Raw genomic sequence first — 27,017 nt, forward strand, 5'->3', positions numbered from 1 at the left:
CTAATGGATGCTTTGAAATTTCTCATTTTGACTTTTGTTCAGTGTTTACATGTGATGCTTACACTTACAGATATCTTGCACTCTCCAAAGTCCAAACTATGGGCTAAAATGTTTAGGAAAAATAAAGAACAAACTATGGGCTAAAATGTTTAGGGAAAATTGCAATGTAATTGGCAATTCTAAGAGGATATGAAACATATGTAGCAAGTCTCCCAAAAAAAAGAAAGGGTTGGGGGGGGGGGGGATTTTTTTGGAATTTTCTTGATAATGTATTTGAACACATATTTATTTATAGGAAAGAGAGTTTGTCTAAGCCTAGGCCTAGAGTAGCTTTGACATAAGCTAAATCATTAACACTTTTGATATCAATGCAGGATATCTTGTAAATTTTCTCTAGGGGATTCCATAGCACATTCGTGTGGTCTAGAGGTGATTTAGTTTCCTTCAAGTTCTTAATAATCTAGTTGGATCCGTCTGACCTTTAGTATAAAGAATGGTCGTAAACATTTGCTGTTTGACCCAAAAAAAAAAAAATCCTCCCTACACAGTTTAGGCACAAAAAAAAAAAAAACACTGTTAAACTAGTTTTCTCCCTTAGAAATGCCAAACCATGTGATTGGAATTAAGATGATCACTATGAGTCAAACTCAACAGAATTTGATCAATTCTCTTATCTGTCACTAGGGCTGCAAACGAATCGAGCCGCTCGCGAGCGGCTCGAGTCAAGCTCGAGTCGAGCTCGATATTAATCGAGCTCGAGCCGGCTCGAGTCAAACTCGAGCTCGAGCTCGAACTCAGAATATTAAGCTCGTTAGCTATATATTTTTTTTATTTTTATTTTTATTTAATAATAAAATTACGTATATTATAAATATATATTTTTTTTATTTTTTATTTTCATAGTAAAATTACGTATATATCCTTAATATTTTATTATTTATTAAGAAAAAAATATTATTTTATTTATTTTTTTAAAAATAAAATAATTATTTTTTATTTTTTACGAACTCGAGTTCGAGCTCGAGCTCGGCTCGACTTGATTCGAGTCGAGCTCGAGCTCGAAATTTGCCGGCTCGTCGAGCTCGAGCTTGGTAAAATTTAGTCGAGGCTCGACTCGATTAGCTCAAAGCTCGACTCGGCTCGGCTTGTTTGCAGCCCTATCTGTCACTGAGGTGGAGAACTAAATAAAAAATCGTCTTGCTGCATCACCAATCAAATTACTATTCGTGGTCTAGGAGCCTATTTTATCATCAATCCAGTCTCCATTCACCCTTTTTCTTTTTCTTATCAATGAATAGATGATCTCTATACTTGTCTGATTTTGATGTCTCCTATTTCTTAAAAAAGTAACTTTTTTCTTCCAAGTCCAAAGGACTTTTGATATTTGGACAAACTTAAATCTCGTGAGAACCCACAAAAGCCGGCAACTTTTGAGGGTCTCACAAGAGACTTATCTACTCTACCCCAAACCCCTGAAACCCCGATGTGAGATTTAGCACATCGATTGACAGGAGACTTAAAAAAGTAACTCGATTGATAGGATTTAGCACGAAGTATTGATGAGATTAATATTTAAATATTATAATTCAATTGCTCTACTAGGCCCTGAATTGGGCCGAACTATCGGTGCTCAAGTTAAAATCAGGCAATTATTCGGAAGGGAGAAGTTGCATAAACTTTATATAGGCCCATGAATAAAGTTTCCGAGGCGTGTTTTGTCAATTACTAGTTTGGCCCAAACAAAAGCTCAGCTATTGGCCCCAGTTTTGTTTGACCAAGGCTCGTAGATAAAGTCCATTCCAGCCCCTTGCAGCATTTTTGGTTTTCGAGCTTAACAGGTACAAAATTTTCATCAGGTGATATTATAGGAGTTCATCTTTCTTATACTAATAGTGTATACATTTAGATCATGTTTGATAATCCAATTTAATATTTAATTTAATAGGTTCACATCTTAACATGTTCAAATACAATTGATAACTAAAAATAGAACATTCGAATTAATTAAATGGTATTGAAGCTTTTGGACAAAAACTTGCTCCAAAAGAATATGTGATTAGTTATTTATTTATCACTTAATTTGATAGACACTTAAATTTATCAGATTTAATACTTAACAATTAGGTAATTTAACGATTTCAAATTTCAAATTTCAATTTTAGCAAACACACCCTTAATCTTTCTGATGCCAATAATACACTAACGATCTTAATCTATGTCACATCTACGAAAATTAATGTTCATATTCAAATTGAATTGGTTAACATATATTTGAGCCCATTAACATATACACCACCACTGTATGTAAATATTAATCTCATAGCCAAAGTTTTACATGATTCCATGATTTACAAGTCCACCTTCCAAACCCATGTTTTTGTGCTCTAATGGTCAGGTTCAATGCCAAACTTTAAATACAAATAATTTTTACCCCATGATCTGATCCAAATCAGTGCTATATAAAATATAGAAGAAATTAACAATGAAAAAGGAAAATATTTTTTAATTTTGATCCTTGCAGATGTGTTTTGCAAGGCTAAAAAGACTTCTTTCTTGATTAGTAATTTTAAATATTTGCATTGGTACAAAATTAACATTTTCCCCCCTCTTGATAGCCCCCTAGTGACTGACTTGTAACAAGTAGTAACCATTCATATGACATGAGATGCTAAAAACCTTTAATTTCAATTTTCCATTTAACTTATCTTTTGGTACAAAACTACAAGGAAGCAAACATTAACTTTTAACACCAAAATGGTAAGGGACTGCTTGCCTAGCTGACAGGAGTATTGGCAATTCACTCCATCTCTCTTAACTTTTAAAAAAAAAAAAGCATAAAATGTGTGACATTTACATTCCAAATTCGTTCAATGACCCAGCACAGGTTCATGTCAAGCTTGTTCCTTTTTCTGATGGGCTAAACAGGCTCAGGTCGGGCAAGACTGGCCTGGCTGACAGCCCAACTTGCGATGATAAGACCTTTTTTTAGGGGGTAAAATCAATGATTTTGTAGCGCCAGTTTCTTGCGGTTTTACTTTTTCATCCAAGAAAGTTAGGAACATCTCATTTGGCAGTAATTTTATTTTATGATGGCTATTACAGTATTTTATTATACTTTGAAGATTATATATATGTAAAGTTAATTTTATAGACATTAACAGTGTATATACTATTATGATTGAATGCATCAGACATATATAAAATTGTGTGTTTAACAATATTAGCCTCAGAATTAATGCCATTTCGCACCCTCAAAGTCACTTTGTGCCTTGAACTTTGAGTTATAACACTTTAATACGTAACCTTTAGTTTCTTTTCGCTTTGTACCAAACTAGTTTCTAAATGCTTGCTAATTTTTGCATCTAAAGTTAGAAAGAGCTAAATCCATACTTTTCATGCATCAGTTATTTTGATCGCTAACATATAAACTTGTAGGTCTAGATATAAGATGAAGGGGTGTGAACTTAAAATGAGAACTTTATCCGGGTATTGAGCGCTTTAAGTTGTACTTTGACATTAACTATTAACCGATAACCATTCATTCTCTATAATAATGTCGTTAGTGTTAAAAAAAAGATGCTTCTCCACACAAATTTCCTTCAATAATTAGCATGCCATTATTTAAATGCACCAAAGTGTAGAAAACACAAGTCTTGGGCAGAATCTCATGACTACAGTTTTAAAGGTGCCATTGCTTAATTTGAAGGTATAAATATGTAGTGGTGGTAGATCAACCTTCCATTCTTGTATGTGTCACGTCTGCCACTGTTTAGTCGTTTGCAGTCAATTTTAACTGGTAACCTTGAAGCTTAAAGTCTTCAAAGACTTCAACCCCTCAGCGTTATACGGTAAACTTGAAGAAATTTGGGACATGCAGGATGAATTAAGGGTTTGAGGACTTAAATACCATGACTGATTACATGACAAATCAAATGGCTAAGAAAAAAAAATTACCTGTAACATCATTAAAATGGAATCTTTTTTTTTTTATTGTGCATGCTTTTATTTTTTTAATAATGAATTTTCTGCATGTTAATGTACATAAGGTCTGACGAATTATGTACAACAATTTTTATACAGGCACAAGAATATGTACCTATTTCTTTTTTTTCATACCCAGTTTTTTTTTTTTCAAGGATGCAAGTAACGTGCATATTCTATAAAAGGGAGGTTGCAGGAAGAAGTTTTGAGCATGGTTTTGGGACTTGAATTAGGAATTGTCTAATTCTGCATATGGTGGTTATACCTTTTTAGACACTAGAGAGAGTTAAAATTGTTGAATCTTTTACCAATTCTATTCTTAATAGCTGACATGATTCGTTTTTTTTTTTTTTTTTTTTTTTTTGCTGTCATCTAATAAGAAAAGTGTGATGTGATCAAGTTATTAGAAAGTGGGTACAGAGGAATATTACCTGATTCTACCGTAGTATGTCTTATACGTTGGTTCTTCTTCTTTGTTGTTTTAATCCTTTTAAGTCCTCTTTATTAAGTTATAGATAAAAGGTAGTAGAAGGCAGATAATGAAACGAATTTGTTACCATGTTGAGACAAAAACAATTATTCTTTTGTCCTTGCTACAAATTAAGTTGACTTTAAGGGATTGTATATCCTAGGAAGTTGGTTTTAGGTTTGTTTGTTTCATAACTTGTGTAGCTCCAAGTAGAGTATACTTAGAGCTAAAAAATATTAGTGACCTAGAAGCCATTAGGTGATCAACAAAATTATGTTTGGATATAATTTCAAATCCAAGAAATTCATCAACAAGGACGAGACCTAATTTCTTCCACATTTAAGAGAAAGAGAAGTTTGTGTCGTTTATAACATGGTCTATGTTGAATTCCAAGTCCCAAAAATTCTTTCAAGGCCTAATTCCTTTCCCAAAAATTCTTTCAAGACCTAATTCCATTTATGCAGAAGAGCAGTTTGTGTCGTTTATAGCATTAAGTCTGTGTGCATGGATTTTCAAAGAATACTGTACTACTTGCGACATTGAATTGAATGACATTTTAGACTTCAAACATCAAGTGGGCAATGAAAAAGAAACAAGAATTATGTCTTTTATGGTCAAAATAAGAAGTTAACAAATTAATTATTTCTTCAACCGCTCATCATTAAAGTCAACTTGAGGCTTATATGTAGTAGTAGTATTAGGTTAGGCATAATTCTTTATCAATGCTAAACATAGGGACACACGAACACACACATGCATGTGCCTATATGCTTTTTTGTTCATACCCAATTTCTTTTTCTCAAGTTGAATCTAATAATTTATTGTTCAAAAATAAAGAAGGGAGGTTGCATAGAGTTTTTGCTCTTGATTTTTGCTGGGATTCTGGAAGTTGAATTAGGGTTTGTCTGATTTTGCATATTGGTGGTTATACACTTAATACTTGACTAGAGAGAGAGAGTGAAAGCTATTAAATTTTAACCATCCTTCCTTAGTATATGATTCTCTGCATGTTTGTTTCTTTGTTGTCATCTAACGTAAAACTTGTAAAGTAATCAAGTTAGAAAGTGGTTAACAAGGAATGATACTTGATTCTATTGGAATACGTCTTGGACATTGGTTCGTCTTCTTTGCTTTTTTGCACCCCTTTTAAGTGCTCTTATTAAGGTTTTGTTTAATAACTCAATTCAGCATTTAAATTTAATGGTTTTAGACTTTAATATGTTCAAATATGTTTGATAATAAAACATAGAATATCTAAATTAATTAAATAGCTCTGTATTATCTAAGCAAATCTCACTCCAAAAAATAATTAATTACCTATTCACTTATTACTTAATGAAAAATATACACAAAAGTTAAAATTTCAATACTTAACAATTCAATAACTTAATAACTTTAAATTTTAGACTTAAGATTCCATATTTCAATTTTATTAAATGCACCATAAGTTTCGTTAACAAGTTGTAATGGGCAAAGAAAAAAATAGAATTTGTTACAATGTAGAGACAAAAGAATAATTTCTTTTGTCCTGATTACTTCAATTAAGGTTGGCTTATAATTGGTTCTATATCCTAGGCAATTGGGGAGGGTTAAACTAACATTTTCTCTAAATGTTGAACTCAAAAAAAAAAAAAAGTGACTCTAGAAGCTGCTCGGGTCAACACACGTTATTACAGTCCAAGAAGTTCACATGGAAGACAAGATCTATATTTCCATCCACATTAATAAGGAAGGCAACTTTATGTGCACAAGACGAAATTTTATGTTGAATTTAGTAACCCTTAACAAGTTTTGCACATAATACGACATTGGTGGGCACTGTACAGGAAAATGAATTGTTTCTTTTATAGTCAATGAGACGTTAAAAACTTCTTGGTTAATTATCTTGAAACATACAGTTGAGTCTTGAGATATAGAAAACAAGCTATATTGCTCTCTTTTTTTTCTCAACAAAAGTTTAAGAAATAGTTTAAGTTTGTACTTTTGTAATATATGAGCAAAGGAACAAATCTCTTCTTGGAATGATTTTGTGACAGTGCATAGTCTTTTGCAGATGCACTATGTAAGTTGGTGTTCAGCACTTCGTGATTTTGAATTTTACTGAAATGATGTGTCTGTCTCCGTTGGCTATGCTGAATGTTTTTTAAGTTTCCCATTGGTACTTATTTGTATGCCTCTAGGGCATAACACCTCTTTCTTTTCTCCATTTTTAAGTTACTAAAACTTGTGCTATTGTCTCTGCTTCAAGTGTGTTAAGTACAATTATGCGTAGATATGTAAGTAGGCCTAGCTGAGGCAATTTTTTTTTTTTTTTTGCACAAAATACAGACAATTGGCTTCATACGAATGTCACATTATTGGAAACATATTTTCTAAGCACGTTTTTCAACCAATTTTTTATTAGAAGGTGCTATGCGATTACTTGTTCATAAACGCTTCTAAAGAGCATCCGTTTTAAGTTGCAACGAATCCTTAGTTTTACAATTAGTTCACAGAAGCATCAAGTCCGCTGGTGATCAGCAGAAAAAGTTGTTCCTTTCGTGGCACTCGAAATTTCTTGGGCAAAATATTTTAACTTGCTAATGTGCTTTCTTGATCATTGTCTCTTCATTTATTACTACTAATGAGGATGGTAATGTTTCTGTGGTATAATGACATTGTGCTGCATGGTTTTATAAAGAAGCTGTGGACTTCAAATATCACCATGCGAACAATGTCTGAAGATGTGTAAACTATTCAGAATTTATGAACCAAATTGTTTTGCTTGCGAAAATTATGAATGCATTTGTCGGCAAGAACACCCCAAGTGTAGACGAAAATGGTCCTAATTGCTGTACCAGTTCACTAACAGGTTACTTGAGGGGCCTAGAAACCACCATCAACTGCTGATTACATAAGCAGAAACAGGACAGGGGCTGTCTCGAAGATATTGTGCATATCTTCATAGAGATTCTACTGATGTGGCAGCTTAACGTTTGATGAAAGTCATTTGGGCTTAATTAAATGGTTAATATCTGAGATATGATCATAATTTAATTAAATCATGATTCACTTATTTTGCTTTCTCAGATTATGTTGCTTTAGTGGTACTGATGTAGCAGCTCAAGATTTGATGAAAGTTATTTGGGCTTAATTAGGTGGTTTCTATTTGAGGTATGACCATAACCTAATTGAGAATCATGTTAGTCAATGACATTGATTCACTTATTTTTCTTTGTTAGAATGTTAGAACGTTGTAAGCCACAGATAATTTGGTTTAAACATTTTGAACACGTGATTTACGCGCGAAAAGTTACTAAGCTAGCCCTCGGACTTGAGTATCACAGGCTTGCTTTATCATAAGTAGGTGTTTAAATTAGTAAATCTGAGCAACTGGATGGCAACAGGCTCCTATTTAGTTTTGTAGGACCAAATAATTAGTAGTAATCTACTAGATAATGAAGAATATGTCTTATCACTTTTTAGAGTAAAACAACAGAACAGAAAAAGATAATCAGTCAAAACCAAATGAAAAAAAAGCACAATCTTCTTGATATCTGACCAATGGGAAGGCAGAGTAGAAAGGCTGAAAAAGAGAAGGATACAATATGTCTTTATCTGCAACTATTGCTAGTTTGCTACATAATCAACAGACAAAAGAAAGGCCAGAGGGACAAGGGAAGGGGCAGCCAGCTTCTTTATTGCCCAAGAATACTTTTGATACTTTCGATATCAAGAGAATTGATGTCATTGGAAGCCAGTAGTTGAGAGAGCCTTTCACTCAGATCATCAGCATCTCTAGTCAGTCTTCTGATGTGGTTGCATGTCTCTTGCAGTACTTTTGATGCCTGCACCTGAGACATTTCCAAAAGGTAAAAGATTATCAGTATCTAATTAACAAAGACCGAATGGATTTGTCAATCCTTCTGCGAAAGTTACTTGTTTGGCAAATCTAATGTCAAATATCTATTGCTTTCACTAAACTGTTGTTTGAATGAATGACTCCGGCGTTCACAGTTGCTCTTCTTGACTAAAAATGCTTCATTATACCCCCTTCTCTTTTGTCGTTGTTTATCAATTAGCTTTATGCTGGATATTTGATTCTATAACTTGACAGTTTTCACATTTTCTTATAGCATGATGAGTGTTTGCAATCTAGGATAAGCCTGCATTAGTATCCATCCATGCAATATTCTCAGTTGCACAGAGGATTACTGCACAAGAGAGCTGCAATAGCAAGGGTCACATGACAATGCCACCCGTTCTGTACTTTTCTATGCATGGAAAAAGTTTTCAAAATGTTTCTAGAAGTGGAATGGATGTTCAGAAAAGATAAATGTTAACATACCCTTCTGTTCCTTGAACCAGAATGTGGCAACAAAGCTTGTAGCTTTAAGATGAGATTATTAATCTCATCTTCTGTGGATCCGGAACCTCTTGACCTTCTGCTAGACATGGTTTTGGCTTGTTTTGTGCTATTCTATATCTTGTAGTAGTATTATTACTATTATTGCTGCTGTTGCAACTTTGAATAGGTGGGGAAATTGAAGGGAAGGGAATGAGTGGCTTAAATAAGGCAAAGGAGGGTGAGTTTTTGGCACTTGTTAGTTAGAAAATGACAAGCAGACATGGGAAATAGCAGCTGAAGTCATACTGGTAAGGTCCCATCTGTCTCACTCTATTGCATAATTTGGACCCACAATTACAAGGACTTTTTGCTAAAGAAGCAATGAAAAAGGGCCTGGTCTTATCAGTTTCTCAGTTTAGCTTCAACTACTACACATATGTTGCCCTTAATTGAACTTGTCTCCCCTGTGATTGTGTTGTTTGTGTTCTTTAAAAAAAAAAAAACAAAAGAAAAAAGAAAAAAGGGATGCATACATGCTACCAGAAAGATACCTTGTTTCTAGTTTGTTAATTGTTGGTGTACTTGGCCCTATTTTTGTCTGATACATTGCCTCAATGCCTCCCCTTCGTGTTTTAGAAATTGAGTTTTAAGTTTCACATTTCCCATCAAATTTTCCAAGGGAAACATTTTCCAGGATGACCTAATTTTATTTATTACCTTTGACCTGTTCACAAGGACAGGAAATGCATGTGACCTAGATCACAAAAGATGAAGCACATTGAGCCTACTTTTGTTTGGATTCACTGAACAAACATCCCTTATACAAGGTGCTAATGTAGTCCCCAAGGGTTTCTCTGACAAGTCCATGAGTACATGTTTGAACTAACTTTTTTCTGGTAAGAAAAAATTTGAGTGGATTCGGTTCCGGCTACCATCACGGGCCAGAATATGCCTTCAGAATCATTGGTTACTTACAGAGATTCTTACAAATTATTCACCAATACAGTTCTTATATCGATAGTTAGATTCGAGCACACGAGCTTTTGAACTGAATCATCCTGTGGAACTAAGAATGGTCAAAAGAATTTGCTGCTTCCAACTATGAACTTGCTCATACTGGTGCCAAACACATTAATAGCATCCTTGACTATTTGCTCAAGTTAGATAACTTCAAAATCCACATTCCTGATTCAAGAATTGGCAATAGTAATTGATGCACGTTAAGTTCAATGGCAACAAGATACAGGGTACAAACATCACTGTGGCAAAGTGTATTTTATGCAAAAAAGAAGAAACAAGCATTGTGATTGAATTGTGACTTCATACTCTCCAAAATCACACAACCAGCACAACATGTGACTAACATGGAGCAGCAGAAACTGGTCACAACTAACATTGGATGCATCTATCAGTGCCAAGGTAACTAGATAGTCCCTCTCTCCCAAATCTTTTGTCCTTTTCCACAAATTCGACTTTTTGATAATAGTATGTGAATAGTGATAAGTATTCAAATCTTTTCACTTTTACTCTAAAATTCAAAATTTGGGTAGTATGGTACATGTTACTTATCAAAAGACAAGGGATAAAGGTTTTAAAAAGAGTAAAAATTGTGCTATAGCCTATTTTAGATGGCAAATAGTTTAGGACATGCGAAAATGAAAAATATAACAATTTCCACAGAATGAAGTTAGTATTTATATTGAGTTTTTTTTTTTAATATTGCGCCTTTAGAATTCATGATAAAAGGCAAATCCGGTATTGATTCGTCTACAAAAGATTTAAATTTTTGTGCTAAGGTGTATGCAATTCAGGGATCTGAAGCAAGATAACTGGAAAATAAGCTTTTATTATTAAAAAACAAAAAACTAGATACTTAGTTATAAACTAAATTGCTAGAAGTCCCATATGCAAATGAGAAGATTATCTCATTCAATGGATGGACCCTTCAACAGTCTAATCCAAGGCTACATATCAAAAGGACAATGGTAGATTGAGATGGGGAAGCGGCAGATAGATACATTTTGCTTTTTAGATCACAGCTTGGAATTGGAAATACCAACTTGATAAAAACTATGTCTTGATTACTGAATGCCGACATCTAAATTGGTTTTGGTGGGGAAATGCAATTAGGATTGCAAGACTCCAGAGAAATAATGCAAGATTTGATCACGTTAACGAGAATGTTGTAGCACGAAAATCAAACTTAACTTTAATAATCCTAAATAAGCATATTTTTTAAGAACTCTCCTCTTTTCTAACTTCTCTCTATTTCTCCTCTTCGCAAAAGCCTTCTTGGTTTCCCTTCTCACGAATTTCGTGTTATTTTTTAATTTTAATGAAGTCTCTCCTAAGTTTTTCTATATCTCCTTGGAATTTTTAGTGAGAATTTTCTGTTCTCCTAGAGCTTCTTATGGAGATTTTTGTATTTTTTTTATTATTTTGTTGTTAGATATGAATTTATTTTAAATATGGTTGTCAGAATTGAATTTTTTTTGAATCTTGGATCTTTCAATATCATTATTGGAGTTTAAAGACGTTGATTAGCAGATCTGGCAACGTACAAGGAGATTAAAGTCATTAATTAGCAGATCTGACGATTGTAACATACACGGAAGGAATCTGCAGTAATTTATCTTAGACAATTTTGAAATTTCTGTATTTTTTATCTGTTCATAATTTTTTAAATCTATTATATCTGTTAAATTACATATTTATAATTTATAGCGCATGTTTAATCTGCCATTAGAGTAGTGATATAAATCAAATCGTGCTTGACGATTTTAAGTAATCCATTAATGAAATTTGCTTTTTACCAAAAAAAAAAACCACTTCAGTAAACCTTATTAAATTACATGGAGATATTGAAATTGTTTTTTTTTTGTTTTTATTTTTTTAGCAGAGAAGAGGTGGAATTCAAGAAGTGGGAGGAAAACGGGGGATTTGAATAAAAAAACTTCTATTCATGGAATCTCAATCTTAGCTATTAGAAAATTGATTTTTTTTCTTTATTATGAAAAGAATGGTGGTTACAAGAGTAAGTTAATGGATTAACTTTTTATACATTGGCAGTATAGTGATTTTTTTATACTCGCAGATTTGTATGTATACTAGATGTGCATGATTTAAATTTCAAATTTGAATTCATGTTATATAGCATGATCTAAACTTGATTGTGTAAAAAAATCTTTACACTGATAGTATATTAAAAAGTTATCCCAAGTTAATTGTGCCATGAAAATGAACCTAGTTTTCCTATTTTATATGAAGAAAAGAAAAATTAATAAAGAAACTTCAAAAAACCAATTAAGATTTAGAATCTAAAAAGTCAAGATTGTACTGGTAGAATGGATTTTCGAGTTTTATCCTTTTTGTTTTCAAGTAAATTGTAATTAGTAGCATTTATTTTGTTTCTTGTTCTCACGCTAGCTAGCTAATACGTCTAAAATATGTTTGAACCTTGAAAACGCTTTTTCAAATCTATTTGATGATTTATCAAACTACCATTTTGTTCTGGAGATTACTCACAATGGATGATTGATGTGACTTGACTCAGGAAAAATAAACTTTTTTTTTTTTATAGAAAAGATCATTTCACTCATTGCATATGCACTAATGATAGAAAATATATAACATATACATATAGATCTGAAATTAATTAGATACAACAGATCTAACAAATCAATATAAATAAAAGTAATATTGATACTCCTAGATATTTTTCATTTGGATGAATCATTCTAACTCAATACATTTGTGCATGTTTTCTGACAGTCAGATCTAATTAAAATAGGTTCAAGTCAAAGAAAAATTCAAATCTAACAAGAATAAAGAAAATTGCATATCTAAAAAACTAGATCATAGACCTACAAAATCTCAAATATCATAAACAAAAAGACAAAAATTTTTTAAAAAAATCTCACTAGGAAAAATCCAGGAGAAAATAAAACTCTCACTAGAACAAAAATAATAAACTTAAGAAGGAACATTAGTACAAAATAATATTTGATTAATCATCCATTTAAATATCATGGGACGTCAAGATTCTGTTCTAATCAATTTAATATCTCTGGTAACTCAATATGAATGCTCAATATATTATGCTAACTTCTTTTTTCTTCCTTATATTTTATAATTTACTTCTTTATTTTTTTTCTTTTTCTAACTTTTTCTTGTTGGATATTTTCCTGTCCTATACCAATTATCGGGTCTTGGACTTATTCACCAAACAACACATTTGATTCCTTTATCCCCATAGTTTCGGCGGGCACTTTTCCTATTTTCCATAATTAATTATTGTTAATTACATTTTGCGTTCAACTGACCTATGAAATATTGCCACGTGCCGTGCAAAGGGTTCCACCGACTACGTCATGTCAGTACTCTTCTAGTGCAGGCAGACGGCCAGACGCCATATCTCACCGAGTTCACACTAATGATCATCATAATCTTATGATTAAGTTAAAGAAAAAATATTAACACAATTTTGAGCAAGTCATAAATCATATAGCATGGTTAATTCAATTTGAATGTTATGATAATTCTAAATGCATATTACCTTAAATCCTTAAATTGTTCAATAGTTTGCCGTGTCCAAAACGAATATTTCATGAGAAAATAGTTTGTTGTATTTTCTTTTCTTTTCTTTTTTTTTTGGTCTAGAATTACGAGAATGGCTTCTGAAGAATGCCCAATTTAGTTCTTGATGTATATATAAACATCCCAGGCAAGTCCAGAGATTTAATTAATTATTATCAAGATTTTGCGTATTAATTGAATATCAATTGGCAGTTTTTAGGAAAGTTGGGATTGTGAGAACTTTGGAAAGAAATGAGCAATGCTGCAATTAAAACCGACCTCAGGTACTTATTATCAGCTGGAAGTATTTGGGTACGTATATGTCTCATTGATGAACTTGCCAATTAAGCAATGCTGCAATTAAGAATTACTTTCTATAAAATTTTGTGGCAACATCAAGAAAATATACATACATAGATTTGTTACCATTTTCAGATGGAATAATTTTTTTTACAAATAATGAAGGTTTTGCCTAGAAATATTTGGAGATATATATCAGAGATAGGATTAATCTTGGTTTATTCCCGGAAAGGACATGGAAAATGGATGAATCTCACATTTGCATTGTTTGCCTTTTGGACGATCAATTTCAAAAAATCTCCCTATCAAAAGGGTCGTTGTGGAAAATTAGATTCTTCTCATAAAAGAGTCCAAAAATTAGGAAAAAAAATTAATCTAGTTATAGGAGACCAATAGATTTGTATTTGATGAAGGGCTTTTAACGAGGTACCAAATTTTTATTATTATTATTTTTATTAGTTGGTGTATATTGTAGTAATTCACAAATTTTATTTTTGCGTAATCATGCCCTTGCATTGCTTATTTATATCTCAGGAATGATATGATAATTAAAAGATGATTCACGGTTTCTATTTCTGCTGGTTGATTTCAAAAAATATCTAGAGCTCAGGAATAAAAGTATCGTTTAGAAGAAAATAGTAATCATGGGACGACATCTGTGCCCAAGCAAGAGAAACAAAGGAAGTTTTGGTTCCTTTTTTTTTTTTTTTTGGGGGGGGGGGGGGGCGTTAAATATTTTCATTGATGGTGTGTATGAACTAAACACCTAGTGAGCAAAAGCTCCAAAAAGAGCTATACAAGTGCATTCACCAGCCTTTAAGGCTTTGGTGGGGTGGGAGGCAAGGGTTCAAATCCAGATGGGTGTGTTGTGCAATCGGTCCCCATAGGCTCAGTTGAGCCTCCCCCTAGATAGAGTAGCTTGAGACAAAAAAAAAAGTGCATTCAAGCACGAAGGGTGAATCCACTCCTCACCAAAAGATATGCTTAGAGCATAATTGCTTATATGACTGATTCTATCACTATTCTCATCAAAAGATATGTTAGAGCATAATTGCTTTGGTTCGTTTGAATGACCATGAATAAATGTTTGAAAATCAGAACTAGATCCATTTCCTTGCAGATAGAAGTTTTGTCCCAAGTGTTTAATCCATACCAGCACATGACTCGGAACATTAATATCTAGCCACATACGCTTGATGAAGAAAGTAATGATAAGTTTACTTGCTAAGCTTGCAAGATGCAAATATGAACATTTTCACAGCCTAGGCAATTGACTTCTGGGAAGTGCCATAATCTTTGGAACTGCTATTTGCTGCTTAGTAATATAGCCGCTGAGTTGTGGCTGGCATGGGATTTGGGGTTTAGAAAGGTGATATACTATTGGAAACTGGAAACTGATTCTGTGGTGGGCTTGACACTGGGAAAGAAGCACTGAATTCACCTTCCTACAACCTCAATCAACAGATCAGGCAAAGCGCTTGTGGAGCATGTAATATATACTTGGAGGAAAGGGAACTGTTGTGCAGATGTCCTGGCGAAAGCCAGCCTTGACAATGATCCTTTTGGGTTATGATTCTGAGAGATTCACCTAAAGAAGTTAGAGAACTGCTTTGAGCAGATATCAGGGCAGCTTTCCGGCCGGGATCTAATCCTGGATAAGGGTCTTAATTTGGCCCATCCATTGAACCAGAGAAAGAATTGCCATATCCTTTTATGTTACGACCCTTCATTCGCACAGCATTAGCAAATGCACGAGATTGTCATACAATGCCTAAGTTAAAAAAGGAACCCGGGAAACGTAAGTAGGATGCCGGTTTGGGGCACAAGGCTGAGGTGGCGAGGGAAGCAGCAGTAGCTGGTTACACTGAGATATATACTTGGTAAAAAGTAAAGAAATCCTGAAGATAGAATGGAGAGTTAAACTTCATAATACCTCATTCCTTTTATCATCTAATTACAGCCTCTCAGAATATCATTGGACCAACTAATTAAGGTATAAGGAAACGTGAGAAAAAAAGAAGAGGGCAAGCACAAAAATCCACATTCAAGTAAAGCTAAAGCTCAAACATACACACAAGCAAATGGACCGCTAAGCTTGAACAAATTTCGGAAGTCCAAAACAGTAACTTTATGGCATCAGTGAGCCAAGTTCGCAGATGCTGTTGTTTTCTTAAAATCGATCTTATCAACTTTTACCTCTCCATCAATTAGTTCATAAAAATAGACAACAACACGCGGGCCATCCATGTCCATCAGAACAAATCTAGGATTGACTTCATAGGTGATGCTATTACCCCCCACCGGCCCCAAAAAAAAAAAAAAAAAAATCTGGTTGCAATCTCCCTTCCCCTCTCTCCTCCCCTGTAACCTGTTCTGTTAGTATGATCAAGAACTTCAGTCGATATTCAAAGGCTCTAAATCGTATTTAACACTTATTTCTCGGCTCTAAGTCAATCATTTATTTCATTATTTATGTGACAAAAAACGTGTTCAGCCTCAATTAATGTGAAAAAAAATCACTAACTTCAAAACTCGTTTTGCTCACCATTGGTGAAAGGTTATATATGAAGCCTTTTACTCCTTTCCTTATATATATGGTGAAAATTAAACGCACTACCTAAATCAAGAATAAATAGCATAAATGACTTGTTAGAAATATTTACTTGTTTTTAGTTAACCATGTTTGTTTGTTTTATTCTACCTAATTCGTAGAGTTAGTGGAGTTGAGTGGAGTAACTAGTGGAGTTAGTGGGATAGTTAGTGGAATTGTTATGAACTCTATAAATAGAACAATTTCATGTTATGAGTTGTGTATCAGCTTTACAAAAAAATAAACTCTAATCCTTTGCTTCTCTTATTATTTTTCAATAATTGTATGAATGGTATCAAAGCTAGGTTCGTGAGTGACAATAAAAGTGAGTTGTGAGAATTGTGCTGGTAAGTCACGATGGCCACCAACAACTTTATGCAGCCAGCAATTCCTCACTTTAATGGTCACTATGATCATTAGAGTATGCTAATGGAGAACTTCTTGAGATCCAAGAAGTACTGGCAGGTTGTCGAATTTGGAATATATAGCAGAGCCAAAAGCCGAAGTAGCATTGTCAGAGGTGCAGAAAATGGAGTTGGAAGCATTGAAACTGAAGGATCTTTAATCCAAGAATTATCTTTTTCAAGCTATTGATCGAGCTATCTTGGAGACAATTTTTAGCAAAGATACCTCCAAATAGATTTGGCACTCCATGAAAAAGAAGTTTCAAGAAAATACGAAAGCAAAGTAGGTGCAGCTTCAAGCTCTTCGGACTGAATTTAAGACTTTACGCATGAAATCAAGTGAATCGGTTATAGATTATTTCACAAGAACGATGGCAATCTCTAATAAGATGAGGATCCATGGAGAGAATTTGGAGGACGTCACCATTGTCGAGAAGATCTTTCGATCGATGACAACAAAATTTAATTTTGTTGTATGTTCTATAGAGGAATCGAAAGATATTGATGTACTTTCAATTGATGAATTGCAGAGTTCTTTGTTGGTTCATGAACAAAAAATTAACCAGCAAGAGAAGGAGGAGCAAGCATTGAAGGTTTTAACAGAAAGTCACCCAACATGGAGAGGAGGCAAAGGCAGAGGCAGAGAGACAGAGGTAGAGGAAGCAATGATAATGGCAACCAACAGCAACAATACCAGCACCAAGAAAATCAGTTTCAAGTAAGAAGAAGAGAATGAGGAGGCCATCAATCAACAATTCAAAGGCCAAAGTCAGCAGACAAGTCCAATGTTGAATGCTACAAATGTCATAGGTATGGCCATTATCAATTAGAATGTCGAACTAATTTGAATAGACAAAATGGAGAAAGGAATAAATTTGCAGAAAAAGAAGAAAAAGTGTCTCTTTTGAAACTGTCACATGAGTGAAGAAACTTAATAAAACATGTGGTATTTAGACACTGGTTGTGGCAATCACATATGTGGAGATAAGAAGACATTCTCTGAATTGGACAAGTCATTCCATAATGCTGTTAAATTTGATGATAACTATAATTTTCGTTATGGGAAACAAAAGGGTAACTATCCAAACTAAGAAAATTCTTCTACTCACACTATTACTGATGTTCTTTTTTGTTCCAAACTTAAAGACAAAATTGTTTAGTGTGGGACAATTGCTAGAAAAGGGGTATGAAATTTCTATCAAAGATAGAGTATGTCGAGTTAGAGATGCAAAGTTGGGCTTAATTGTTCAAATTAAGATAACAGCAAATCGTATGTTTCCACTCTATTTGCAGAATTTGGCTCATTCAAGTTTCTCAACAAAATCGAAAGATGTGGCATGATTATGGCATTTTTGTTATGAACACCTAAAATTTAGTGTATTAAAAACTTTGCAGTAGAAAAATATAGTGGCTGGTTTATTTCAAATTACAATTTCTTCAGAAATCTATGAAGAGTGTGTCGTTGGCAAATAACATCGAAATAGCTTTCCAAAAGGAAAATCATGGAGTAAAGAACGTATTGGAGTTGGTTTACTCTTATTTATGTGGACCCATAAATCTGCCATCTAATGGTGAAAATGTTATTTTATGACGTTTATTGATGATTATAGTCGAAAAACTTGGGTCTATTTTTTACAGGAAAAATCTGAAGTATTTTCAATCTTCAAAAATTTCATGACTTTTGTCGAAAAGGAAGCAGGCAAGTCCCTAAAGATTCTTCGAAGTGATCGTGGTGGAGAATATAACTTACAAGAATTTGTAAATTTTTGTGAGGAACATGAAATTTAGAAGTAGCTTACATCAGTTTATATGCCACAATAAAATGTTGTTTCAGAGAGGAAGAATCGTACAATCTTGAACATGGTGAGGACTATTTTGACAAGAACATGGTGAGTACAACTTACAAGAATTTGTAAATTTTTGTGAGGAGCATGGAATTTAGAAGCAGCTTACAGCAGTTTATATGCCACAATAAAATGTTGTTTCAGAGAGGAAGTATCGTACAATCTTGAACATGGTGAGAACTATTTTGACAAGAAGTGGTGTTCCAAAAAGTTTTTGATCTGAAACTATCAACTGGAGTATTCATATATTGAATAGAAATTCCACACTTGCTGTTAAAAATATGACGCCTGAAGAAGCATGAAGCAAACAAAAATCAGCGGTAGATCACTTTAGAATTTTTGGATGTACTGTCTATACTCATATTTCAGACCAAAAAAGGATAAAACTAGATAAGAAGGGAGAGATGCATTTTTCTTGGTGTTAATGATCAATCAAAGGCCTACAAGCTTTATAATCCTATCACTAAGAAAATTGTCATCAATCGGTATGTAATTTTTTATGAGAAAATTTTTTAGCTATGGAGCAACAATGTTATTAAACAACAAATACTTGCTGATTTTGATGGAATTGATGAAGAGAACAGGCAGTAGCTGATAGAACAAATTCTACGAGATGGTTGAGATGATGTTCCAAGTTCTCAAACAGTAGCAGAAGATGAAGTATGGCCTCAATGTATTAGAAAAAGACCTGCAAATTGCCGGGGCTATGATAGGGACCCTAGTGAGAGTGGCGGAGGTGGCGGAGGTCGAGGCTAGAAGCCTGGCAGGTGCAATGGAGATGGTTGGAGCAGCGGAGGTGGCAAGGCCCTTGGAGGAGGCCTTTGAGGGCTCTGGGTTAGGTCATTAACCTCAGCCTCAAACTCGACCTGTTAGGTTAATTTCACTTTGTACCCTTTAACTATATCCGAATTGGCATTTTAATCCCTAAACTTCAAAATGCTCGTGCTCTAAGGAATCTAAATGTTGTTGGTTCAAAATCTCTCAAGTTCTTGCTTATAGCTTATTGCTTGGGAGTTGGGATTGAGAAGTTTGACGGTTTTTGCTGCAAATCTTGTATGCTTTGTGTTTGAGGCCCAAATCGCCACACAACCGGTAGACCTCCAACTTCCGGATGTTCCTATTTTATCGAAAGTTAAGTTGAGTGGAGAGCTGTGTGGATCTCCTTTTCAAATCTCACAAGAATTCAAATTATAGCCATCAGTTGGAGAAGCTTATCTTGGCTGTGCCTTTTGGGGTTAGAAAGAACCAGACCTTTGCTGCTTTTTTTTTTCATTGTTTATTGACATGGCTTATGATTGTAAAATTTGTTCTTAATCAGTCAATATAACTCCTTTTTTTTTGGCATTACAGGATGTTTCTGTTGCACCTATTCATACTCATTCCCTCTTTGCACTCCCTCAATTGCAAAGTCTCAAGTGGCCCGATTTGACCCTTTTCACTGCTCCTTGTAGAAGTCTTGACTTCTTTGTATTGTTGACTGCATCATGCCCTTTGTTATCTAGCTTTGTTGTTCATGTAGGTATTTCTTTAACAAGATGATTCTCTCAAATATATGAGCTGTTAGTTAGGTTATTTGGTATCCTTAAATGTCATCTCCATTTTCTTGAATTTGTTTGCCCTTATTTTTCATGATGCATAAATCTCTCATGGTTTTTAACTTTGAATAAGAGAAGTTTGTCTAATTATACCTAGTTTGCTTTCTCTTTTTTCTGTTATTTATGAAGAGAGCTACTTTTTTGGTAGTCTCATCTTTGGGAAATGTCGGGTAGAGTTCTTTCAGTAGTTTTGTGTGGTTCAACCGTTTTTTGTGAAACAGCATGAAGAAACGAAAATGAGTTCTATTAATTTCATAATATGTTACTGCCTGCAGCAAACCTCTGCAATATAAGCGGGAGAGGGGCAAACCTTGGTTGAGTTTAATTGATTTAGTCTATTAGTTATAATGCAAAGTTACAAAATACTTGAGAAAGGGTCATCTCAATAGCCACTTTGTTTTACTATAAGTTAAGACTGGACAGGATAGATTATATTCCTTAATTAGTAGGGTAATCTACTTTACCATCTTGACATCTCTTTGCTTTGCATAACCTTTAACCTTTTCTTGTTCAGTATTTGGCAATGCTCAGTTTTAAACTTCATGAAGCTTGCCTATTTTGGCTGGTTGTAGGAAGTTAAGAATTCCTGTTTTCCATCTTGCTATTTTCATCCTTTTGCTTGCTTGTGATTTTGTACCATGTTATGTGTTCAACATGTTATAATTAATTTTCCTGCATAGCGAGATTAGATAATTTTTTAGTAGCTGTGCCCGCCTCCTATCCGAGATTTATAAGAAGAGTTGTTTTTAAAGCTTTTCTTGCTTTCTTGTCGACTTGAATTGTGGTTTTATCAAATCGTTGTTATACTAGTATTCTTTTTTCTTGCCTATATTAGTCTGGTTAACCAGCTACTAGGTGACATTCACATATTACCTCTAAAATGTCAGCTATTATTGTTCTTTTCATTTAAATCTGGTAGAATTTTCAAAACCTAGATTTTTGGCTGCTTTAGACTTTCATATCTTCTTTGGCTTTCTTTGAAAATGAACCCTAGTACTGCCATACTTGTTCGACAGTCTTCCGCTAGTCCTTCGTATATTTTTGGCACTCATACCATATTGTAACTGAAAAAATCCTATGCCTTTTGATTTGTTGAACAGCATGCTGTTCAGTGTAATTTTGTTGCTCCAGATTTCATCATTCAAACATGGTTCGCCATCGTGGGTCGCGATCGCGTCGCAGTTTCGGTTATTCCACATCCGTCGCGGCATATCGATTGAATATCGGGTGATATCTACATTATAATACATGAAAGTTTCCAAAAATTTTGAAAAAATTACTAAAATTAGAAAATACCAAAAAAGGCACAATTTGAAAAAATATCCGAGTCGACTCCGAGTGGACTCAGATATATCGGCCAATATCATGCATCACGGATTCGAATCAGTCAATATCGACTGAGTCAGAGATCAGTATCATACCGGTCCCCTCCGTTCCAATTACAACTCGGTCGATATGGCGAACCATGCATTCAATGGAAGTTCTTATTGTTCTCCAATACCAAGTCACTGCTTGAAGTTCTTGGATAATCCCATGCAGTTTGGACCAAGTTACCACCAACCTTGAATTTGGATAATGCCTATAATCATGTTTTAGTGACACCTTTTGTTACAATGTAGAACCCTATGACTTGTATGGACAGTGATTGTGCTTGTGACAATTTTTATGAGGTGGCACCCATGATTTGCTTATTCTTTTGCAACCTTTTTTAAGTCTTATTAGACAAGTCCTGCAATTAATTCACATGGTGGAGCATCTATCTATCTACTTTCGTTGGTCTGATCAACCATGGATCTTCCGTTCCATCAACACCAATTACTCTTGAATTTCGTATTAGTGCATCGTCAATGTCGAGTTTAACATTCATTGCAGGTTTTGCTTGTTACGAGACTAATCTGGAGTTTGCTTTTGCATTGCTTGGAGTTGCCAAGTCACTCGAGAAGATAATAGTTGAGCTTCGCGATAAATATAGTCATATTCATCCTGTCTTTCCACGTTGGAGAATGACCAGACAGCATGCCAAACAGCTCAAAGCAAAATTATTGGATACATAATGGAAACATGCAATTTATTGTTTCGACAAAAAAAAAATAAAAATTGAAACATGCAAATAAACTCTTGGATGTTTGGATAGCAAATTTTCCAAAAAAAATTTTCGCTTACATCATAAACATATTTTTCAATCCACCTTTTTATATTTTCAATCATCTTTTTATCTTACATACATTACATCAAAAAAAATACTAAAGTAATTATTTGGAATAATACTCTATCCAAATGTATCCATACAGATAATGAATGCTTTTCTCAAAGCACATGGTTCTTGGATAACCTTGTATCTGCCTAGAAATATTTGGATGTACCTTTTTTTTTTTTTACGAAAACGTTAGGAATTGTATTGATATCAAAACAAGCTATACAACTTGAGCAAATGGGCCCACAAGGAACTTTACAATAGTGTTGTTTGACACTGAGGACTTAGATATTCCTCATCTTGCACTAATATATATATATATATATATATATACTGGTCCTCCACAAAGGCTAGTTTCTGCCATACCTAGGAGGGAATCATTGAATTCTAGAAATCTGCTGTCTCTAAGACAAAAGAGTAGGGATGTGTCAAGTCCTTCTCTTGTCAAAGGTTTAGCTGCAATTTGTACTAATCCAAAATGAATATAATTGTATTTTTCTTTATGTTTTTCTATTGTTCTTTTGGATAGTAGTTTGATTTCTTCATGATCAACATCTAAAGCTATAGTTTGTTCTACTGTTTTAATTGTATAATCTGAAGTAGAAAACATCCACTTTCTGTCTCTTTCATAAATATCAGTTTGTGTATATTTAGGGATTTCCCAATTGTCTATGTCTTGATTGACATCTTGTATATGAATTTCTTCTTTTAGTTTGGTGTTTGAAGAAGAACTAGAAGATGCAGAATTTGTTCTAAAAAAGGAAGCCATGTAAAAAAGACAAGTAAAATTAAAAAATAAGCTTAAACAAATGAATAAACTTTATAATCATCTTCCCTTTGGCACAGAATCCTTCGGGATCCATGGAGGATAAACTATTTTTCTTAATCAAATTATAAAGGATAGTGTGAAACCTACAAGAAAAGATCTAACCTTTTGAGAAGAATTAACTATACATGACGACCATATTTCCATCATATTAAAGATAGTAAAAATAAACCTACGAGAATAGATCTAAATCTTTTGAGAAAGATTAACTATACATGACGACCATATTTCCAAACAAAATCATAAGATTGATAGTAAAAACCCATTTTCCCTGGATCTGATCTTGTGACACTTCCCCGTCTTGGAGTACGTCCCAAGAACCTCAACGCCCCTACAGAGCCAAATCCCATGGTCTTACCTGGACCGGACGTTGGCACTTACTGGATCCATGCCATTCAATCAGATCCAAAGTCATGAAATCAGAACTATCAAAATTATAATAAGCTTGAATACATTAGATGGTAATCACGAAGTTAACCAGTCTCATCTAATAAGATCTAAACTTGTAGATCTACACTATCAGTAGCATAAATAAGAAAGATGGTAATCACGAAGTTAATAAATTTCATCAGGAAGATATAAACTTTTAGATCTACACTACCAACATCATAATAAGTAAAGAAAGATAGCCATCTCCCCACTTCCCCCTCTGGCTCTGATACCAGACGGGACGAGGGGTTAGCCCCTTAAACCAAGAACAAGTAAAGAATAGAGGAGGAAAGCATAAAAGTTAGGAAGTGGGTCGCAGCCGGACTGCCACTAGTTAGTATAGGCGGTTGAACCAGCCATGTATAAACAAAATGTAAATAAAATGTAAGAACAAGTTAGAGTGTTAGATCAGGCGGTATAACCAGCCATGTATGGTTAATATAATCAAAACAAATAAAAATAAGTAAATGAATTTTCCAAACTTTACAGTTTCTTTAAAAGACAAAAATATTCTAGATACTTTAACTTTAAACATAAAAACTGCCAATTGTAGAGTCAAAACTGGGACTCTTCCTGTGGCTATCATTTATAGAATTCAATTCAAAGTTATGAATTTAGCATTCAGGACATGAGCCTTAAAAACATTACAAAAAGAAGAAACAGTCCTATTCCAAACAGATCTGGCCAGATCTAGGATTACAGTCCCAAGATCTATTACCTGGAACCAGATCTCACTACCAGAAAGCTGGGTTCTTCCCGAAGTAGTTCCAGCAGATCCAATACAAAATACATCAGTTTCAAGCATTCAACAATTTGCTTCTGGAGCTGTTCAAATCAAATTCAACAGATCCATGAGTTTCAGGGCATCATCTTCATCAACAACTGGTATAGATATGCCTAGATACTCAACAGGAAGAAGGTCAGTTTCAGACAGACCGCTGACTCCTTCCATTTCAACCAGACTTCAAGATCTAGATCTTTCTTCTAAGATTCCACAAGCAAGGTATGCAGCCAGCAGACCTACTCCTTCAGAGGCCCAAGATGAATCCTCTGATGATACGGAACAAGAAGGACTTCCTAGATCTCCTACATATTCTTCAATAACAGAGAGTCGTCCTCAACTTGATGAGTTAAGGGTGATTTCTTTGGATAAACAAGATATCAAAACAGAATTTTATGCTGACAACAATTATCCAAAAAGGATGTGGTTCTTTGATAAATACAAGGGACAACATCGACAAAAAATACAAGAAGATTTCTATGAGTTTCTCAGAAGAACGAAACAACATATTCAGTTCTTCGATTGGTTTGAAGTATATTCACAAAGAAAAGGAATTAATTATCCTTTTTCGCAAACAACAAATGTGGTAACAAGGTGGCAGACAGCTGAAGGAGAAATTCAAGCACAGCTTCCACCACCAAAGTCAATCATCTTCACATACAAATCAACAGAAATTAATGCTAAGCCATTCAAGCTCAAGAACATCCAGGATGAAGGAGCAATTAATAGCAAGGACATCCAAGGAATCTATGAGCAAAATAACTACACCAACAAGTATCTCCAAACTCTTGGAGAATATCTCTTAAACCAACCTATTTCCAAAATTCCTTCTATAACCACTTCTTCATCAAACCCAATTTTCAAACCTGATGAAATACCAACCAAATTTAAAAAAGAACTCCAAAACAAACCTTTAACCCAATTGGAAAAACGAATAGCCAAAATAGAACAATCCTTTTCTACCCCAATGACCAAACAAGGGTCAAATAACCAAGGTTCTGTAAGTGTTAGTCAAACGGCTTGTACCATTACCAAAGAAGAACCTCAATAGTCTTTGACCTTAAACAAATTACATCAACCTTCTTCTTCACAAAACCAGATTACCAACTGGAAAAATCCACAAAAACTATACTATTCCAGAGCCACTTATCCAGATATCCTTCTTGAAGAAAAATCCAACATCCTGCAAAATTCATATAATGCTAACAACATATATGAATGGAGCATAGATGGGATTTCTGAATACAACATTCTCACAATTCTTCAGCAAATGACAATGGTGGCAACAGCCTATCGGACATCACATGGCTGTACTGACCAATTAGCTGCTCATATTCTTATTACAGGATTTACAGGACAACTCAAAGGTTGGTGGGATGAACACCTCACCATAGAAGACAAAGACAGCATTCTTAATGCAATCAAGGTGGATACTAATGGTGAACCAATTCTTCGAGATTGAGATACTATCTCAGATGCGGTGGCAACCTTGATATTCACTATTGCAAAAACATTCGTCGGAGATCCAGGGATATTCAGGGAAAAATCATCGGAGCTACTAAACAATCTCAAATGCAAGAGTCTTTCAGACTTCCGATGGTATAAGGATACATTCTTAACCAGGATCTACTCCAGGACGGATGGCAACAAGGCCTATCGGAAAGAAAAATTCCTTGATGGTCTTCCAAAATCATTAAGAGACCTTGTTCGAGAAGAATTAAGGACTCAATACAATGAAACTGTACCATGAGAAGAAATAACCTATGGACAGTTAACCAGTCAAATTCAACAAGTGGCACTCATAGTGTGTAGATAAGACAAGATGCTCAGACAACTAGCAAAGGATCGAGCCCAAAGGAGAAAAGACCTTGGATCCTTTTGTGAACAGTTTGGGTTACCCAGTTGCTACAAAAAACCTCACAAACGGCCCAAGCCCACAAAACATTTTGAAAAACCACCTATATACAAAAAGAAATATCAGCCCAAACAACCTTTACCCATACAGTCTCCTCAAATAACAAACTCTTCTCCAGTTTGCTACAAATGCCATAAACCCGGGCATATAGCTCGATATTGCAAACTCAACCAAAGGATTAATACTTTGGGACTAGATGACCAAGTCAAAATTCAAATATCAAACCTTCTAATTGATTCAGAAACTGATTCTGAAAAAGAAGAAGATTATCTCAATCAATTGGAAGATGATATTTCAACATCTACTTCCTCACAAACCGCCAGTGACAAAGAAGGAGAAGGCCCTACCATCAATGTCTTAACAAAAGACCAAAACCTTCTTCTTAACATCATCGAAGATACTCCTGAAATAGAGAAGAGACAACTCTATTTAGACAAATTCAAAGAATCCCTGAACCAAGCCACAAATTCTTCAAATCCCTTAGCCAAAGACCCTAGAATTCTTAAAACCTATAATCTCACAGACATTCTTGATAGGTTTCCCTCCAAACCTGTTAAACCTTTGACCCTACAACACCTTCAAACAGAAATTGATCTGCTCAAAGAGGAGATTAGATCGATTAGAGCCAAACAAGACCTTAGCAACCTTGTTCTTCAAAACCTAACACCAATTGAGGAACCTATCAACCAGGAGGATTCTGAATTCCTAGAACAACTTTCTAAAAAACCCAAGGAAGACAAGGATTATTTGGTCCAGATTCGATTACTAATTAATAATAATTATGTGA

At 34.3% G+C, this 27,017-nt stretch overlaps 1 protein-coding gene across 1 annotated transcript; it reads right to left on the minus strand.

Annotated features, from left to right (window-relative positions):
• Positions 1-8,117: 8,117 nt before the first annotated feature.
• On the minus strand, positions 8,118-8,898 carry LOC113767315 (transcription factor ILI6-like). The gene is made up of 2 exons (XM_027311362.1): positions 8,778-8,898; positions 8,118-8,283 (listed from the first exon to the last, which is right to left on the minus strand). Exons 1-2 carry the CDS (start codon positions 8,883-8,885, stop codon positions 8,128-8,130), a joined length of 264 nt encoding a protein of 87 aa, XP_027167163.1. The 5' UTR covers positions 8,886-8,898; the 3' UTR covers positions 8,118-8,127.
• Positions 8,899-27,017: the final 18,119 nt, after the last annotated feature.

The sequence above is a fragment of the Coffea eugenioides genome, chromosome 4 (genome assembly GCF_003713205.1).
Source record: "Coffea eugenioides isolate CCC68of chromosome 4, Ceug_1.0, whole genome shotgun sequence".
NCBI classification, from domain to species: Eukaryota; Viridiplantae; Streptophyta; class Magnoliopsida; order Gentianales; family Rubiaceae; genus Coffea; species Coffea eugenioides.

What these genes read in the sequence shown, in the direction of transcription:
- LOC113767315 (XM_027311362.1), bottom strand. Translation starts at nt 8,885, where the DNA reads ATGTCTAGCAGAAGGTCAAGAGGTTCCGGATCCACAGAAGATGAGATT. An exon ending in CTGGTTCAAGGAACAGAAGG is followed by an intron (nt 8,284 to 8,777) that starts GTATGTTAACAT and finishes GAAATGTCTCAG; the next exon opens with GTGCAGGCATCAAAAGTACT.